This window comes from Phascolarctos cinereus, unplaced genomic scaffold, assembly GCF_003287225.1.
Source record: "Phascolarctos cinereus isolate Bilbo 61053 unplaced genomic scaffold, phaCin_HiC Scaffold_4;HRSCAF=312, whole genome shotgun sequence".
NCBI lineage: Eukaryota > Metazoa > Chordata > Mammalia > Diprotodontia > Phascolarctidae > Phascolarctos > Phascolarctos cinereus.
In genome coordinates this window covers 501237004-501257611 of record NW_027555847.1, presented here as the reverse complement: position 1 = coordinate 501257611, position 20608 = coordinate 501237004, and the positions used below count along the sequence as shown (strand labels likewise).

At 36.0% G+C, this 20608-nt stretch overlaps 1 protein-coding gene across 5 annotated transcripts in view; it reads right to left on the bottom strand.

Annotated features, from left to right (window-relative positions):
- Nucleotides 1-20608, bottom strand: part of OSBPL1A (oxysterol binding protein like 1A) — a 286161-nt gene that overhangs the window by 71880 nt on the left and 193673 nt on the right. For all 5 annotated transcript variants that reach the window (XM_078153459.1, XM_020968688.2, XM_078153458.1 and 2 more), the window contains one exon: nt 10372-10528. In XM_078153459.1, coding sequence (XP_078009585.1) covers nt 10372-10528 — 157 coding nt within the window. The remainder of the gene's footprint in view (nt 1-10371; nt 10529-20608) is intronic.

Genomic DNA, 20608 nt, shown 5'->3' with positions numbered 1-20608 from the left:
TTGCAATCAGTGAAATATACAGACAAACTGGAAATGTGATTTCCTGAGAATGCTGAGTATAGATAGATAGAGAGAGATATACACACAAACACACACACACACACACACACAGGTCAAAACATCAAAAAAATAAAATTTTCAATATGAAAGTACTATGCATTGCTTTTTTATAACATTTCCAAGACATTTACCAAAAAACAAAAAATTGAAAGAAAAAGAAAAGAGACTTCCTCTACTCCAAAATAATTTTTTCATAGGATCTAGAATGCTAATACTAAATGAATAAAATATGCTAGCCAGGAGGATGAGATTAAAATAATTTTATTTATAAGTCTGAGAGCAATCTATAATGGTTATTCCTTGTTAGTCTTGGTACTTTTAATTTGCTCTATACTTGGCAACGTTGGATGCTTTGTTCCTATCAACAGGGACTGGTAGCCATAGCACCTAAAAGTCTATCCATCTGATTTGAAGACTAGTCTAATATATTCAAGAAATTATTTGAAGTAGCAGGAGTTGTTTGAATCAAATGAAATTGTTTACAATAATTTGCACATATTGGACATCACAACTGGAGGTATAAGCACAGTGTCAGAGTTGAAGAGATCTCAAGAGCCATCTGTCTAACTGGTACCTCAACAGGTACATAACATGTATTGTTATATAACGTGGTAAATACCATGGATATAATAGGTTATATAACATCTCCAACAAGGTCTTTAAGCAAAAATCAGCTGACCACTAGTGAGAGAATCAACTGTTGCCCAAGACAATTGATTTTAGTTTTGGATAGGTCTAATGATTAGGAAGCTATTTTCTATACTGAGTATAAATCTGTCACTTTGCAGTTTCAGATCACTGCTCCTAGCTCACAATACTGGTCTCCTTGAATAGTTGCTAATCAATGTTGTTTCTAAAATGTGACATGCAGAATTAAATACTTTGGAAACAGGCTGGTGGAATTATAGACAGCTACTGTTAAGCAAACTTCTGCTTTTTAACTATCTTCTTCTTTGTAGGGAGACAAGAGAAAACAACATAAGGGGATAGGAAGGAAGGAAATAGACAACAATTATAACTGTGAACGTAAATAAAAAAAGCAGAATCCAACACGTTTAAAAGAAACATACTTGAAAACATGAAGTTTCACATACATGAAAACATGAAGCTACAATAAGGAGCTGGAGGAAAATCTATTTTGTTTAGATAAACTCAAAAAAGCAGAAGTAGCAATTGTGGATTCAAACAAGGTAAGAGTTGTAATAGACACAACAAAAAGATAAGCAGGAAAATTACATTATGCTTAACGGCACTACTGATTATCAAATCAATATCAATACTTAACATAATTGCTTCCAAATACTTAAAGGAAAAATTGAGTTTTGCAGAGAAATAGCAAAGAATGAGGGACCTTAATGTACCCCATTCAGATCTAGGCAAACCCCCACAAAAGTTAAACAAAAGTTAAAAATCTGAATAGAATTTTAGAAAAGTTAAAAATTATAGTTCTCTGATGACTGACAAATAGAAAAAAAAAAGGAACTTAGAAATTCCTTGGCTGTGCATGGTACCTTTTAAAAAATTTCCCCAATCTGGAGGCAAATAAACTCACAAGAAAATAAAGAAAAATAGAAATATTAAACACAATGCTGATGATTCTCAAATCTACCTATTGTGTGCCCCAAACTTTCTGGGACATCTAATCTCACAACTCCAACTGCCTTGCAACATCTCAGAATGGATGTGAAATTGACATCTTATATTGAACATATCCAGAACTGAACTCTTATATTTTCCCTAAACCCTTTCCACTCAATATCTTCTCTACTATTACTAGAGGGTGACACCATCCTCCCTGTCCCTCAGGCTCTCAAACTAGGAGTCATCCGGGATTCCTCACTGTTTCTCACCCCACCCCCACACACATCCAAGCTGTTGCCAAGGCCTGTTGATTTCATCTTGCAATCTCTCTCAAATATACCCCCTTCTCTCCTCTGACATTGCTATCACTCTAGTGAAGCCCCTCATCACCTCACACCTGGATGACTGCAATAGCCTGCTGGTGGGTCTGCCTACCTCAAGTCTCTCCTCACTCCAATTCACCTTTCATTCAGTCACCAAAGTGACTTTCCTAAAGTACAGGTCCAACCATGTCATCCATGTACTATCAATACACCTCAATGGCTCCTTATCACCTCCAGGATGAAATGCAAAACGCTGTGTTTGGCATTCAAAGCCCTTCACATAACAGCACTTTCCTTTCTTTCCACTCTTTTTACTCCTTATTCCCCAACGTGTACTCTTTGATCCAGTGACGCTGGCCTTCTGATTGTTCCATGAATAGGACACTCCATTTTCTTCACTTTCCTTGGCTGTCCACCGTGCCTAGAATGTTCTCCCTTTTCCCCTCCTCCTACTGACCTTCCTGGCTTCCATCAAGTGTCAACTAAAACCACATCTTCTACTTGAAGTCTTCCCCATTCCCTCTCTTATTTCTAGTGCTTTCCCTCTGTTAACTATTTCCTCTTTATCCTGCATTACTGCTTGCTTTGTAGATATTTGTTTGCATGTTGTCTCCAGCTTTAGACTGTAAACTCTTCTTGTATTCCGAGCATTTAGCACAGTTCCTGGCACATAATAGAAGTTTAACTGATAGTTCAGGGAGATGGCCTAGGAGAGAATTGGTGGAGAGTCTAGAGGTTACAGTTTAGATAAAGGGTAGTGTTTTGTAAGGGAAGGCAGAGGGAGAGGTGGAAAGCTAATAGTTTACAGTCATATAAGGAGATGTAGGAATTCTTTAACTTCAAAGTGATAACTTTGGGGGCAATGCCAAGATCTAGGATGTGGCCATTTTGTATGTTTCTGAAATGGAACAGAGAAGTAGGTCATAGGAAGTGAGCAGGTTGAGGAACTGAGTGTTTAGGGTGTTTGAGGGAGAGTCCATGTGCATGTTGAAGACCTCTAGTATGAGTCAGGAATCGGAGAGGAGAGAAAAATTGTGAGTCCTACACCAAATGGGTTGAGAAAGGAAGAGGAGTTGCCTGGAGGTCTGTAGACAACAGCTACCAGGATTTCAACTGCGTGGAAGCACAAATCTCAGAGGAAGACAGGTTACTAAGTGATGGAGGTAGAGAGAAAACCTGGAAGTGACAATGGGGAGCAAGTAGTATACCAATTCCCTCACCTCAACCTGTAAGTTGAAGGGAATGAGTAAAGGTGTAGCCAGCCATGGAAAGGGTGGCCAGGGAAGCTATGTGATCAGGGGGAGCCAGATTTCAGTAACAGCTAGAAGATGGATTTAGGATGAAGGGAAGTTTGTTACCCATGGAACTGGCATTCTAAAGGGCACAGTAGAAGGGTTGAGGATTAAGGTAGATGGGAATAAGGAACTGGGTAGTAGGGGAGGGGAATGGGGTTTGGATGGTGACCTACAGGGACTCAGAAGCACTGGAATGTGTAAAGTATGACTGGATTTGAGAATGTTCATCACTGAATAAAGTACCACTCCTCTTCCCAAAGCAGGCTGGAGACTGGGTTGGAGACAAACGCAGCACCAAATGGAAGAAGGCACAGGGGTTCGATGGTCAGATAAGGAAGATCCATTTCATTACTTCTTATCTCTCCAAGGCTGGAAATTAGGCAAGAAAGGGCACAGCAGGAGATGGAAGTCAAATCAGAACAGCAGGAGAAGGGAATCTAGGTTTCCACTTTCCTCTTCCTCCTCTGACAAGGGACAAGCCCAGCGGGCAGCAGGAGATGGAAGACCAGAGATCTAGAGGAAGATTGCTCCACTTTGCACAGGAGGAAAGGGGGCCAGAAGGGCCTTTTGTCTCCCTCTCTAAGGTGACACTCACAGCAAGTGAGGGAAGGTGAGGGTCAGAAGAAGGCTTCTATTCTCAACTGGGGAAGAGATTAGGAAGCCAGAGGAAGTTTCTGTGGGGCAGATACAAATTGGGCCAAGCCCCTTGCAATCTCCCCTGAGGAGACATAAAAATCAGGAGACTGAAGGTACCAAGTAAGTTATTTGCCTGAAACCACATAACATAACAATTTTTAGAAGTAGGATTAAAACATAGGTCTTTCCTGACTCCAAGGTCTAGTTCCTGCTTCACTATACCAATACTGTTTCAATACTGTATCTATGTAGTTCATTTTTAGTTTCTTACACTTGATTTCACTTTTGGTAAGCAAATTCTTTATTAATTACTTTGAATTCTATTCTTATTTTCTAATCTCATTCAATTTATTGTCATTTCTAGACCTGATGAACATTCAGACATTTCATTCATGCAAGTAGACAATGAAAGTATTAGTACTTATCCTATACTAATCCATATGAAACATTCCAAGCTGGTGCAGTCATTAATAACCACCTATTGGAAAGCAACCTATAAAATTATCTAGTCACCTGACAACATGTTTCAGATTAGTAGTTTCTACAGCATTTCACAAAGCCATGTTTGGGATGCATCAGAAGGCAAAGTAACTGAAATGGAATGTTTAATTTAATTCTGCTTTCTTCACTGAAATTAGTGTGATTTCAAGGCAGAAGAGAAATATAGAAGGGCTTAACAACTTCAGTAAGTGAGAACTGGTCCAGATCATCTCTTTCTAGCTTATTTATACACTATTATACATTAATATTGAAGGATACTTGATTTCATGAGAGTGAGAAACTAATAATACGATAATTCTCTCCTCCAATAAAACTTTTTATAATTTTTAGACAGATAAGTACTAGCCTAAGGTAGAAAGAGAGGAATTGATTTGCCCAGAGTCACACAGCTTGTAATGAGGAGGGATTTTAACCCAGGTCTTCCTGAGTCCAGGTCCAGCACTCTTTCCATTACACAGCAATGCCTTGAGAACAGAATATCATATAGGATGAAAGAAAAGTTTTACTAACACTTAGTTAAGCTACATTTTTTGCTCCTCAGCTTTTTATATAGACCATTATCATAGAAATAATAACTTCAACTCACATTTAAACAGAACTTTATGCTTTACAAAGTACTTGTTTCATAACCATCCTGTATAAAGAGTATAAGTACTATTTGCAGATTGCTGATGAAGAAATTAACGGTCAAAGAGATGAAAGCCACTTGCCTCGTGTTACACAGCTAGTAACTGCTAGAATCAGGATCTGAACACAGATCTCCTAAGTCAAAATCCAGAATGCAGTTTGGCATGATTTATTCTGCACTGTCATACTAATCACTACCCAAAAACTTATATTCTTTTAGGAAAACTCAAATATTTTTTGATGATTTGTTTCAATACTTTCCACGTGCTTTTACAATTTGCATAGCCTATTTTTCCTCATTTTAAAGTATGAGGAGTACATTTGTCCTTTTTCATAATCCATATATTTTTTCTATCTTTGATGAGGTCTCAAAAATATTATCTGATGGTCTGTAATAACAACAGCAGATTAAAATACTTGGACACAGGTCATTAGATTCTGCTGACTCACAACAACAAAAACAAAATCAGGAAGTATTTAAGTGTTCTAACAACTTTTTTGCAATTCTGATCTGGCATATCAAATAGATATCACAGCTGACACTTAACTAACACAGATGAGTTTAAATAAATATAGGGGTAGAAGGTAGGGAGAGACAATACAAAAGCTTATCTTATTGAAATAGGCACCTTATCATCAACTTTTGCCTCCTTATTTATCAAACTTACATTTTCCCTGGTTGTCTTGGATTTTTCTTTTACCACTGAGTTGTGATTCCTGGTCCTGAATGATAGGCAATAAATTATTAATGGGCTACTGTAGTAATGGGACTCAGACCAGGAGAACACAAGTATGTATATTCCATCAGAATTACAATAGTAGATACAACCCTTAGAAGAGCCTTCAAAAGATGATTTATGTAAAGGACATATTAACTTGGTAACTGGACCACAACAAATATATAAGGAATCCCTTCCTGACATTATTTGAGGCATTGCTAAATAGCCAACACACTCAAACAAACAACAAAACCCAACTCTTTTCAGGAGAAAGAAAATGGAACTGGAGATGGGTTCATGATTGTGGAAAGAAATCCAACAGCAAAAAGAGAAACTTGAGAGTATTATATTGAAGGAGAAAAGAGCAACAATATAATATTTAAATTCTCCAAATAGGAAGCTAGTGGCAAAGTAGGTTAAGAGCTCTGGACACGATGTCAAGAAGACCTGCATTTAAAACTTGCCTCAGATACAAACTGCGCAAATCATTTAACTTCTCTCAGCCTCCGTTTTCTCATTTGCAAAATTACAATAATAACAGTACTTACTTCCCAGGGTTGTTGTGAGGATGCAATGAAAAGCTAGTAGTAGCTGGCAGTTATATAGCACTTTAATGTTTGCCAAAGTTCTTTACAAATATGGTTTCATTTAATACTCATAACAACCCTGGGAAGTAGTTCGTATTATTAATCCCCATTTTACAGATGAGGTTACTGAGACACAGGGTGACCAGGATCACATAGCTAATAAATGTCTAATGCAAGATTTGAACTCAAGTCTTCTGACACCAGGTCCAATGCTCTATCCACTGTTCCACCAATTTAAAGTGCTATGAAAAATGTAAAAGTGTTACATAAATGCTAACCATTTTTATAAATGCTAAGATATCTTCAATGTGAGAACTTGTCAAATAAAAAAAGGCCTGTCCATTTCATGAGCTAAACTTTGGCATTCGGCCTGGACTGGATGTCATTTACTGATCCATAATAGATCATTCTCCAGTAGCATGAGAGCTAGGAGTCTTGTTACTCTTTACAGCTTCTACAATCTATATCTCTTTTACTTGTTTAATTTATTTCATCTAGGAACACAATTCTATTTCTCTGCATTTCCTCCTTTAGTGACCTGGTATGAATTTTATTTTCAAAAAAAATTATCATTTGCCTTTCAGATCTTTCTACTATTCTGACAACCAACTAAAAAATAATGTGGATACTGATACATAGTTGGTGGAACTCTAAACTGCCCTAGAAAACAATTCAGAATTACACAAAGTTACCAAACTGCTCATATCCTTTCAAACCAGAAAACTCTACTTTGGGAAAATACCTCAAGAAGCTCAATGGCAGAAAAAAAGGGCCCACATATAATAAACTATTCAAAGTAGCACTTTGCATAGTAGCAAAATATATTTTATGCATATACATATATACACACACACACACACACACATATATATAGATAGATATATATCTATATCTATATCTATCTATATATATATATATATGTGACAAAGTATATTTCCATTGTTTAGGGAAAGACTGCACAAATTATGGTATATGAATGTAATGGAATATTACTATAAGAAACAATGAATATGAGAAATTCAGAGAAACAAAAAGTTTGTATTAATTGATGGATAATGAAGAAAGTAGAGAGCCAGAACAATATATATGTAACGAGTACAATAATATAAATCAAAACAACACGAAGATACCAAATTTTGATGAAATGTGAGACACAGAAGCTCCCTACCCCACCCCCACCTACCACGAGAAGTAGCTTATATTATATAAGGGGGAGCAAGTCACTTAGGCTCTCAGTGCTCTAGGTTGGTGTTTTCAAAATCAAATAGAAACAGGGGCCGCTAACCATATATAAGGATCCCTGTCAGTCACATACTGACTTAGTCTTAAAATGCAATATGATCTACATTTTATTGTATTTTTATTTATTTTGTTAAATATCTCCCAATTACATTTTAATCTGATATAAATCTTACTCCGGAGTACTGTAAGCCACATGTAGGGCAAGCCAGGTGTTGATACCTCTTCTCCAGGTAACTCTTTTAGACTATAAATTGCACAAAAGGTGATGACATGCATTGGTAAAAAGAGTTTTCTTTATTCAGAAGTTCCTCGTAACAGTGAAATCACAGGCCTAGCACCCAGTACATATCCCTATCCCTGGGAGAGGTGGCACGGTTTAAAAGATAAAAGTCCTAGAGTGAATAAGGCCTGAGATCAAATCCTACATTTATGAACATTTATGAACTATGAGGTCATGGAAAAGTCACTTAACTCTCTGTGCCTCTGTTTCCTATCGGTAAAATGAAGGGGTTGCACTGGAGGTCTCAAGGTCCCTTCTAGCTCTAAATCTATGATCCTGTGTATTCAGACTAAGTGTTCTCATGAACTTGGCTCCAGGGGACAAATAATGAAACAAAATCAAGAACTTTAGTTGGATGGGACCCCAGTGGAAGCTCCACAATTGGCTCAACCACCATCCACCATCTGCTTAGCCAGCTCTAGAGAGAGGAGTCCACTACCTGAGACTGTTCACACCAGTTCTGAAGAACTCTGATTGTCAGAAAGTTTTCCGAAGAGACTTCCCTGACCTTGCTAAAAAGGTAGTAAACTATGGGAACAATACGTACTCTAGTCTGTCAGAGGTGGTCACTGCCCGAGTTTTTTCTTGGTTATAAGGAAGAACTCTATGGGAAAGAGTAGAAGGGTTCAGTGGAAAGTGGCTATGGACAAAAAAGAAAAAAAAAAGGAAGAAAATACCAATAAAACACTTAGAAAAGAACAAAATGAAGACTACATGAAGGTGGGATAAAGAAGTTTATGATAAGGCATGCCCATATCGCAAATGTTCTCACTGTGATCTTAGTCCCAGAAAAAAAGACAACCCTATAATACTAATCCATCAACACCACTTACAGTGACATCATTGTACCTGTACTTCTCAAAGTACATTGATACACACTGCTTCATTGGATTGATATGGTTAATGAATTTCTGTTAAGTGGTCAAAATTTATCATGACTTTTTAGATAACCAGACTTTGCTAGGTTTGCAGGTAAATGTTTTCTTTTGAGAGTGCATTCTCAGCTCTGGTTTCACAAAGGAGTCCACAGTAGCTAGCCAAAGTCATCAGAGAAGAAACAGTAAATGTATATTTTCTTTTAAGTGAGAACCTCTTGCTACTGGCAAGTCTGGGGCATGTCTTCTCCCCCGACTCCTTTTTATTTTTATATTTTGTTTAAAAATAATTTGAGCTTCAAATTTTCTCTCTCCTTCCATCCCCTCCCTCCACCTTGAGAAAGTAAGCAATTTCATATAAATTATACACGTGTAGTCAAGGAGCATGTTTTCTAACTAAAAAAAAAGCTTTGACAACTTAACCAATCCATGATCTTCTCAAAGTAAGTACTTGGATATTTTTACTGGAAAGGATATGCTTGCTACTAAAATGTGTAAGTAGATTGTTTTTTTCTCAGATTTCTGTTCACTGAGGTGGTGGTAGAGAGCTCCTAGGAACTATGAGCTGAAGTGAAAAAAAAAAGTGGTATGTCCAAGTTATAGTGTAATTAAGATAATGATTAGGATCACAGATTTAGAGCTAAGAGGGATCTCTAAGGCCATGGACTCCAACCCCTTCATTTTACAGATAAGAAATTAAGGCTGAGAGGTTCAGTGCCTTGTACAGCGTCACTGGGATCACAAGGCACAGAGCTGACACTTGAACTCAGCTCCTCCGACTATAAATTGAGCATACTTTCCCTTGCTCCATAGCGGGACTTCACCCAGTCATCTTTAAGTGAGAAAAAGCTGGGAACTTCCAAAAAACCTACCTCATAATACTTTTACACATACATGCGCACGCGCACACACACACACACACACACAACCCTGCACCAAGAGAAATTTTACTTAGGACATAAAAACAATTCTAATTTTTAAAAATAATAATTTGCTATATTAATGGACATTTGCATATTTAACTGTCCTGTACTTCATGCTGAAACTAGAGAATGGTGGTGTCTATAACATCTCATTAACTCTGCAAAGTTTCTGACTAAACTACCAAAGGGATAAAAACCACACTGAGGTTATTAGGCAAAGTAAACTGGATGTGTTCAGTAAAGAGAGTTTCTAATTAAATTGTCTTTGTTTAAACTTAACTTAATTGTGTCATCAGGCTGGCAATATTACCATTCATTCTTAATAAAATCAACAAGAAGATCAAATGACTGGAAACTAAAACAGCAATAGAAGGCATCGTCATAAAAGATGCATGAGGAAAAAAAAAAAAAGAGCCCAGCATCAGATTCAGCAGCGCATCTGGACAAGCCTGAAAAAGGCGACTGAAGCATCTAGACACTGTCTGCCAGGTCGTTTGCTGATACAAATGCAAACGATCAAAACTTTGTGCCTTACTTCCACAATTTCTACATGCTTCTCTTAAGCAGGCAGAAGAAAAAGCATTTGGAAAAGGAGCGGCACACTAAGCACCCGAGGGGGAAAAAAAGATTTAGAAAAGTAAAAATTATTTACCGAATCAAAACAAACTTTATTTTGTACTATAAAATTCACAATTATTACATATTGAAATAGATCATCCTACCTGTGTTTTTTGATGCCATTGGACAGAGAATCTCCACCACCACAATCCTTTCCTTCAGACATTCCGCTTTTTCTATTGTTCAAATGTTCTCTCCTCTCTTCAAATGAACGTGCTGTTACTGCTTTCAATCTACTTATGGACTGTTCAGACTCTGAATCTGTAGTAGAGCAGGTGCATGTTAATGACTAGATCTTTGATGCTAGACTTCAAAAAACAACAGATACCTCCCTCAATGAACCATGCTCTGAAACTTTAGTAGACCACTTTGTCCTTCAGATAGCTTGCTAACTTCCCCTACAGGGATTTTAGGGAACTTATACAGAGTAAATAAAAGTTGACATTCTGCAAGGCATTAAATTCTGCTTAAATTTATAGAACAAATGGTAAAGAAGATAAGAAATTCATTCTAATAATTAAATGTCCCAAATGCAAAAACTCATATTTCTTAGTTATACCAATCTATATAAAATCCAAGTTCACATAAAATGTGTATTTAAAGAAGTTTGATGCTTTTTTAAAAATTACCTTCTAAAAGGTTACTTTATGTGACATAAGAAAATAACCCTTATCAGACATCCCATAAAAGATACTTCTTTGTTGCTTTTCTTCATTATGTATTCTGATTACCACCTGTTATTTTCTATATGCTTTGTAGTTACTTACTTGTGGACACAGCAGATTCCCCCAGGAGATTTAAAATTCTTAGAAGGTAGAGACTTTTATTTTTGTCTTTGTATGCCCAGATATTAAAGCACTTAGTTAACTGTTTCGTGAGCTATCTCATTAGATCCCTTAAAAAAAACCAAAGAACTCTTTAAAGTAGCCTATTCTTTACAAATGAAGAAACAGACAAAAATGTTTAAAGACTTAACTAAAGTCACTCCATTCATAACTAGCACAGGGGAGAATATTCAGTTATGTCCTTTATCCAACATACCTAGGCAGGGCAGTTTTTCTGAATCCCCATATTATCAACTTATAAAATAGATTCTCAGTTTTTGTTAAAATTAAAGTTTTGAAATGATCATGTTGAGATATCTCTAGTTTGCCTCAATATTAAGAAAGTACTAAAATGCATTCAAAGATTTCTTAATCAAGGAATCCAGTCTTAATTCCTTAGTATGAACATGAAATTTTCTGGTACACTCTTTCTTCTTCCCTGTTATTTTTATTCTTCCAAACTAATAAAGCATTCACAGTAATCTTATTTTAGCACTATCATCTAGCAAAAAAATATATATAATTAGAAGCTGGACAATAATACGTGCATGTTTTGAGCCTAAATCTCTTAAATGATCTTTGCAGAAACACTATTTTAAGGACATCATAAGCCATGTTCTTTCCTTTCCCATTGTTTTTCCATTAATATGACATTTCCCCCTTCAGACCTTACACAGCACTCTGTTTTGAAATTCCCTGATACATTTATAGTGTATTCTTTTCTATTATAATATTCTTTGTCTGTTTCTGAACCTCCTACTAAGTTAAAAGGCAGTGTCCAAAGGTTATCGAAACCAAAAGTAGAAAAATTTGCCCTGAGTGCTAGGGGAAACCAGATTAAAATGTAATTGAGAAATGTTTAATAAAATAAATAAAAATACAGCACAGATAATGTTAATTTATGGGTTTCTAAGTCAATAAGTTGTCGGAAGTTTCAGTTTGAGTTTCATACCACTTTTTAAATAATCTCTGCAAATACCCAAGTGCCCTGCCCTGTGTGTATAATAAATGTTTTGAGATAAATACTTTACGGTACAACGATGTATATGTTTGCTCACCTATGAGTGTAAATTTGTTTTTTTCATATAACCTTTGACAAAGACATAGCTATTTCTAATAGGAGATTTAAGAGTATTTCTACTTCATCATCTATTTGGGACAGTTCATCAAGGAAGAAATGCATGCTAGTGATAGCATAATCAGAAATTTGTTCTCAAGATAACAAAATAAAAAACATTCCAAATGAATGAGAAAGGACATGAACGGTATTCTCCCACAAAAGACATGACCAAGACAAATCAGTACCTACTGACCCATCTGCCAACTTTCTACAAAATCTTTGTGACAATTATCTATCCAGGCATCAAAAGTATATTCAATGAAAGCATGAACTGGCAAACAGGTGGTTTTAACAGACAATTCTGTACAGCAGGTAGAATTTACATGGTCACACAAGTGACAGGAATAGAGAACATAAAATCTAGTTGTTTTAACAGTATGCTTAATTTTAAAGACATTTAACTCTGTAAAATAAAATGCATTATTGAAGCCTGTCCTCACGTAAGGTGTATCCTAAAATTATGCATCAGAATTATACAAGATTTTAAATAACAATGGAGCTAATTTTCTTATTTTAAAATTTTATTTAATATTTTATTGTCTCCCAATTACATATGAAAACAATTTTAATATTCTTTTTTTTCAAACTTTGAGTTCCAAATTCTCCTTCTCCTTCCCCTCTCACCCACTGAGAAGGCAAGCAATTTGACATAGGTTACATGTGTGGTCATGCAAAACACATTAACATGTAATTCATGCTGTGAAAGAAAACAAGATAAAAAAAAACAAAAATAAAGAAAAAGTATCTTTGATCTGTATTCAGGCTCTATCAGTTCCTTCTCTGGAGATGGACAGCACTTTTCATCATAAGTCGTACAGAACTGTCTTGGGTCACTGTATTGCTGAGAATAGGTAAGTTATTCATAGTAGATCAGCATATAATATTGCTCTTACTATGTACGATATTCTCCTGGTTCTTCTCATTTCACTTTGCATCAGTTCATGTAAGTCTTTCCATGTTTTTCTGAGAGCATTCTGCTCATCATTTCTTAAAGCACAATAGTATTCCATCACAATCATATATCACAACTTGTTCAGCCATTCCCAACTGATGGACATTCCCTCAATTTCCAATTTTTGCCACCACTAAAAGAGCTGCTATAAACATTTTTGTACACATATGTCCTTTTCCTTTTAGTTTTTTTTATCTTTTCAGGATACAGATCTAGTAGTGGTATTACTAAGTTAAAGGGTATGCATGGTTTTACAGCCCTTTGGCCATAGTTCCAAATTGATCTCCAGAATGGTTGAATCAGTATAGAACTTCACCAATAATACGTTAGTGTTTTAATTTTCCCACATCCCCTCCAATAGTTATCTTTTTCCTTTTCTGTCATATTAGCCAATCTGACAGGTGTGAGGTAGTAGCTCAGAGTTGTTTTAATTTGCATTTCTCTCATCAATAGTAATTTAGATCATTTTTATATCACTATAGATAGCTTCGATTACTTTGTCCGAAAACTGACTTTCATATCCTTTGACCATTTATCAGTTGAGGAATGGCTCTTATTTCTATAAATTTGACTCCATTTTCTATGTTTGAGAAGTGAAATCTTTATCAAAGAAACTCACTGTAAAATTTTTTTCACAGTAAGGACTACCAACTATATATTTTCCTCCATCCTATTTTCCTCCTGTTTATGCTACTCTCTCTCCTTTTTACCTATACATTCTCAAAAGTGTTTTGCTTCTGACTTTTACCTCCCCCAAATTGCCCTTCCTTCTATCAGCTCCCCCCTACTCCCAAGCTTCTCTTATCTCCTTCCCTTTCTACTTTCCTATATGGTAAGATAGATTTCTACACCCAACTGAGTGGGTATATTATTCCCTCTTTGAGCCAGTTCTGATGAGAGTAAGGTTCGTGTGCTCCCCTCCCCTCTTCTCCCATTTCCCCCTCTACCATAAAATCTCTTTCAGGCCTCTTTCTATCAGGTCAGATAATTTATCTCATTCTACCTCTCCCTTTCCCATTCTCCCAGTGCATTTCTCTTTCTCATTCCCTGCATTTTTTTTTTTAGATAATCATACCATCACATTCAACTCACACCTCTGCCTTCTGTCTATGTATACTACTTCTAACTGCCCTAATAATGAGAAAGTTTTTCTAAGTTACAAGTATCATCTTCCCATGTAGGAATGTAAACAGTTTAACCTTATTAAGTCCCTTACAATTTCCCTTTTCTATTTATCTTTTGATGTATCTTTTGCATCTTGTATTTGAAAGTCAAATTTTCTACTCAGTTCTGGTCTTTTCATCAGGAGTGCTTGAAAGTCCTCTATTTCACTGAATGTCCATTTTTCTCCCTGAAGGATTATACTCAGTTTTGATGGGTATGTGATTCTTGGTTGTAACCGTAGCTCTTGCACTCTTTGGGATATCACATTCCAAGCCCTCTGATCCTTTGATGTAGAAGCAGCTAAATCTTGTGTTATCCTGACTGTGGCCAATATTTAAACTGTTTCTTCTTGGCTGATTGCAGTATTTTCTCATTGACCTGGGAGGGCTGGAATTTGGCTATGATATTCCTGGGAGTTTTAATTTTGGGATCACTTTCAGGAGGTGATTAGTGGCTTCTTTCCATTTCTATTTTACCCTCTGGTTCTAGAATATCAGGGCAGTTTTCCTTGATAATTTCTTGAAAGATGATGCCTAAGCTCTTTTTTTGATCATGACTTCCAGGTAGTCCAATCATTCTTAAATTATCTCTCCTGGATCAATTTTCCAGGTCAGCTGTTTCTTTTTCAACAAGATATTTCACATTTTCCTTCTATTTTTCATTCTTTTGATTTTGTTTGATTGTTTCTTGATGTCTCATAAAATCATTACATTCCACTTGCCCAATTCTAACTTTTAAGGAATTATTTTCTTCAGTGAACTTTTGTATCTCCTTTTCCATTTGGCCCATTCTACTTTTTTTAAAAAAGTTTTATTTATTTTTAGTTTTCAACATTCACTTCCATAAGATTTTGAGTTCCAAATTTTCTCCCCATCTTATCCCTTCTCCCACCCCAAGATGGCAATGCATTTTGAATACCCCTTACTCTAATCTGCCCTCCCTTCTATCTCCCCCCCCTTTTCCTGTAGGGCAGGATAGACTTCTATACCCCATTTCCTGTATTTCTTATTTCCCAGTTGCATGTAAAAATAATTTTTTAACATGTTTTTAAAACTTTGTGTTCCAAACTTTCTCCCTTCCTTTCTCCTTCCCCACCCATTCTCATTGAGAAGGCAAGCAACTTGATACAGATTATACATGTGTAGTCATACAAAACAGTCCCATAGTAGTCATGTTGTAAAAAACTAAGTATACTTCCCTTCATCCTATCCCCCCCATTTATTCTATTCGCTCTTTTGACCCTGTCCTTCCTCAGAAGTGTTTGCTTCTGATTACCCCCTCCCCCAATTCTACTTTTTAAGGAGTTCTTCTCTTCAGTGAATTTTTGTATAGTGTTTTCCATTTGGCCAATTCTGTTTTTCAACGCATTCTTCTCTTCGTTAGATTTTTGTGCCTCTTTTACCATTTGGCCTATTCTGTTTTTTAAGGTGTTATTTTTTCTTTAGTACCAAGATATTGACTTTTTTTTATTATTTTCTTGTATCACTCTCATTTCTCTTTCCAATTTTTCCTCTACCTCTCTTACTTGATTTTAAAAATCCTTTTTGAGCTCTTCCACAGCCTGACACCAATTCATATTTTTCTTTGAAGCTTTGGATGCATGAATTTTGACTTTGTTGTCCCCTTCTGAGTGTGTATGTTGATCTTCCTTGTCAGCATACTAACTTTCTATGATCAGAATTGTTTCTGTTGCTTGTTCATTTTTCAGTCTATTTCTTGACTTTTTAACTCTATGCTAAAGTGGCGCTTTGCTTCCCAAAGGGAGGGAGCACTATCCCAAACTTCAGATTTTTTGTGCAGCTGCTTTCAAAGGTAATTCCGGGGACCTGTAGGTTTTTGGCTCTTCCAAGGTGGTATGATCTAGGGAGAGGTGTGTTTACTCCTCTTCTCTACTGTGCACTGGTTTGTGAATGATTGCAAGCACTCTTTTCAACTATGGAACTGTGACCAGGATCCCTGATCCACTGCAGCCACAAGCTTTGCTGTGCTAGTGAATGGAGCTAACTTTCAATAATCCACTGAATATGGACAACTGAGGTATGAATTACAGGCATATTCACATGAAGGGTTTAGTTTGCATCACGGAAAATGTCTTGCCCAAAGTATTTAGTAATGAAAAATATTCTACTGAGATAAAGGTTCACCAGTGCTTCTACATGGAAGGGAAGCCTGACTAATTTTAATAAGCTCCAGTACATTATAAAACGTTTTTAGTGAAATCTATACAATGTAAGAAATACTGAGTTAAACAGACAACAATTTTAAAGCAAAACAGGTGAAAACTTATGCGGTCTGGACTCTGAAAGGCAGATCAAGAGGCAAGATGTCATGTCAAATCAGTCCACATTTATGTGTATATAGATCTTGAGAAGGTAGAATGATATTGTTGGTGTTGCAATCAGGAAGACCTAAGTCAAGTCTTGCTTTGTATATGATCACAGGCAAATCACTTAACCTCTCAGTACCCCCAAATAACTCTTTAAAACTGCAAGTTATACATGAGTAACCTGTGCAGATCAGTGAAGTGAATTCTGTACACCAACTAAACCTCCCTTCTAGATCAAGATATGGACATAATATAAAAATACTCAAATATATGTAATTATAAATATGCATACACATACATCTCGGGCAGGTACTAAAAATGAGTAATGAATTCGGTCAAGTTAGTTAGATTAGAGTCAAGTTAGTTAGTTAGAAAGTTAGATGGGGTCATATTTGGGAAGTAATCCCAAATTGCCTGCAGCTAAAAAGCTAAACTCTTTAACATGAGTATCCTGCCAGGAATGCTATATGGGCTTTAAATCATGGAACTTGATGATCTCCGAAGACTCAAAATGACAAATTGGTAGGTATGAGTCAGCTGAGAACTGTCACAAACATCACTGAATGTGTTACTGGAAAAGGAGGTTGACAAACCATAAAAAAAGAATAGGAGACAACAGATGCATAGCCTCACTAGTGCAATGGTAGCCCTTAAACATTAAAAGAATAAGAGGATATACTTGAGAGCACTGAGGGGGTGCTTTAGGGAGGACTGATGGGTGAGAATCATAGAAGATGAGAGAGTTGTGGAGGACATCATGTCAAATGAGGAGAAAAATCAACAAATGTTTATTTAGCTTATATATGTAAGGCATTGTGTTGAGATGTCTGGGGGATACAAACAAATATAAGACATGTTCTCTGCTTTCAAAGAGCTCAAGGTCTAAATGTGGAGATAAAGGAGACACATATGAAAAGAAGGACAAAATACAATTCAGTCCTAAGTAACTAGTATAATCAGTGTATGTTAAAAGAGTCCCAGATTAAATTTTCCTTGCTTGAGCCATGACAAATATTTCACAAGACTAAGAATTGACTGGGTGAGTATAAGTACCAGGTGTCAGGGCACTCTAACCTGTAACACCAGCAGAGTGAAGGAAAAGTAGAAAAGAAAAAGGTGTAACTTTGAGGGTATTCTAGATCAAGGACATCGCTGTCATTGACCTTGTGAAAGGCTCATAAATCCTGGGCTGCCTTTTGTCTCAGAAATTCTAGGTGTTCAGCAGCACGAATAAATGAACTGAAACAAAAGAATGCCTTGAGAAATATACAAAGCATAGGAGGATGCCCACAGCCACAGAAGCAAACACACCCCAGAATATCCAAGCCCCCCAAACATGCTGCTTTCCTAAAAGGAGGTCTTTTTACACTTTTCTTCTCCTGCCTCTAGTGCTCTGACTCTGTATAAGTAGTTTCAAAGAGTTCATCTCAAATAGAGCAGTGAATCCCATTATGTGCTAGCGGAAGGCAGTGTCAGCATGAGGGAGATTTGGCACCCAGCCACTATGCAGGGTCCCTGCATTCAGCGGCTCCACAGCTCCATAGCTTCAACTGAACCACATTTCTAAGATCCCAGGTTCTGTGTCATTGTTCAGCTGAAATATACACCCAAGCAGACTGAACTCTCAGTGATCAAAGTGACATTTCTAGGAAAATATAAACTCAACTAGTATGGGCATCTATAGAAATAGTCATAAATATCATGAACGCTTAAAAGGTCAACCCCTACCCAAAGTTATTTTAAAGTTGTGCTGTAATGATTTGTAAAGTACTGCTGTGACATAGGTGATATTACCTCAACTCTGAAGCAAACTAATAGACTTTTTCCTGCCCATGGGCTAGTATAAGTCAATTACAATCCAATTTCAAGTGTTCTGCCTAAAGGTATTAGTCCATATAAGATTATAAGGGTTGTTAACCTTTTTTTCTATCATAGGCCTCCTTGGCAATCTGGTGAAACCCCTTAAAAGTCAAAATAATATGCATAGGAAAGGAAATAATTATGTCAAAATACAGTTATCAAAATAAGAACCCTTGCCTATGTATAAAACATTATAGAGAATTTAATACTAAGTATTAAGTTTTTTAGCTCTTTCAGAACACAATTTGTGCAATCATCTGTGTAATTTTTTTTTAAGTTTCTGGAACTATCAAACATACTCCAGTTCCTGTAGACATGAAATTTCAATATCATTGACTTCTTTTCAAAGTTGTTTTTTTTTTTAAGTTTTCTAAATTAGTGGATAGAAAGCTAACCTTAAAGCCAGGAAGACATGGATTTAAGTTGTACTTGTGACACATACAGACTGTGATTCTGGGCAAGTCTCTTAACCTCCTAATGCTCTAGGCAAGTCTTAGAGACTAAAAGCTACAGAGAAGATAGCAACCTGCATTGGCAGAGGGAATTTCCACACCTGGAAGTTCCATATAGCAATGAAATCACAGTTTGAGTGCCTATTATTATTTTCTTCTATCCAATGATATTTCAAAATACACCATTTTAAAACTTAATTCATCAAAATTTACAGTTAAATTGTAGACAATGTTAACCTTCGCTGGGCTTCCCTTATCTTCCCAAATCTTGTCTTAACAAAATGAGGTTCTAACATATGTATCTTTGAATTTTTAAACATATTTCTCAGAATGATAAGCCCTAATGTATTAATATGGAGAATCTCCACTGACTGGTACTCTGTCTCAAATGAGGTTTTTTAAGAGGGCAGAATCATTTATATCACACTTGAGGACAAGAATTTATAAAGGAATGACCATATATTTTGTATGAAATGTTCATAAGGCTAACCTGAAAATCTAACTACACTGCACAAAAGAAGTACTCCAAAACAAGTGTTTTGGTCTCAGGGCCACTTTATACTCTTAAGAAATTAAGGACCTCTCCTCTCCCCCTTGCTAAAGAGATTTTGTTTATTTGAATACTACTGACTTTGTCAGCAACTGAATTTACCATTATAATTAGAATTTTACTGTATTAGGACTATTTATCATCTTAAAACTAGAATTTACTATAACAGAAATTGAAATGTCTTAGAATTATTATGAGAATAACTTTGATCTTGTGAACCGCCTAAAAGTATATTGGAGACCTTTGGGGTCCCTGGACCACACTTTGAGACCTGCTTCTCTAGACTATAAATAAAGCCCTTAATTTTATAAAACTGATGACTTGTTTAAAGTGCAATTTAAACAAAGTTCTTATACAGATGAATTTTCACTTAAAAAAAGAATAGAACAGCATGACTAAAAGAACAACAGAGGGACATATTTTCACAGCTTCTTACCTTTGAATATCTACTCAAAATAGGACTTAAAAACCATCGGAAACACCTTTCAAACAACCAATAAACAATTTGCGTCTACACAACATGGCTGTCAGCTATATTAGAATGGAATACTAAAACACACTGTGCTAAGTGTTTTGACCAATGTTTCTATCAATCCCTTATAGGAAATGAAATTTAAAAATTAAAATATGCTGGGTTAAAAAAAAAAAAGAATTTCCCCCCCTAAATTGATTTTCGGAAGTCTGGAGAATTGAAAGAACTCTTAGATACAATACAATCAGTCTTTATAGCTGAAGATCCTTTAAGTATTTAAGTCTTTAAAAATCCTTAAAATTAAAAGAATGGAAGAGGAGAAGGAAGAAACATATATATAATAAATTTCAATAGTACTTGAAAATAATGCTAAAAATGATTGTATTTTCAATAAACTTCATAAACAAAATATCACAGTGAATAAAATATTTAGTAAACACTATGGGCAATATTAAACCATCAAGGGTAATCACACAAAGTTAATACCTGAATTAACTCTGTGTTCTGCATTCCCTAGAAACATTTCAAATATGTGCCCCCAAGGTAATCTCAAACATTTGTTCTAGCATATAGAAAGATACAAATATATGGCCGGATTCAAGATTGCCTGAACCCCCAAAA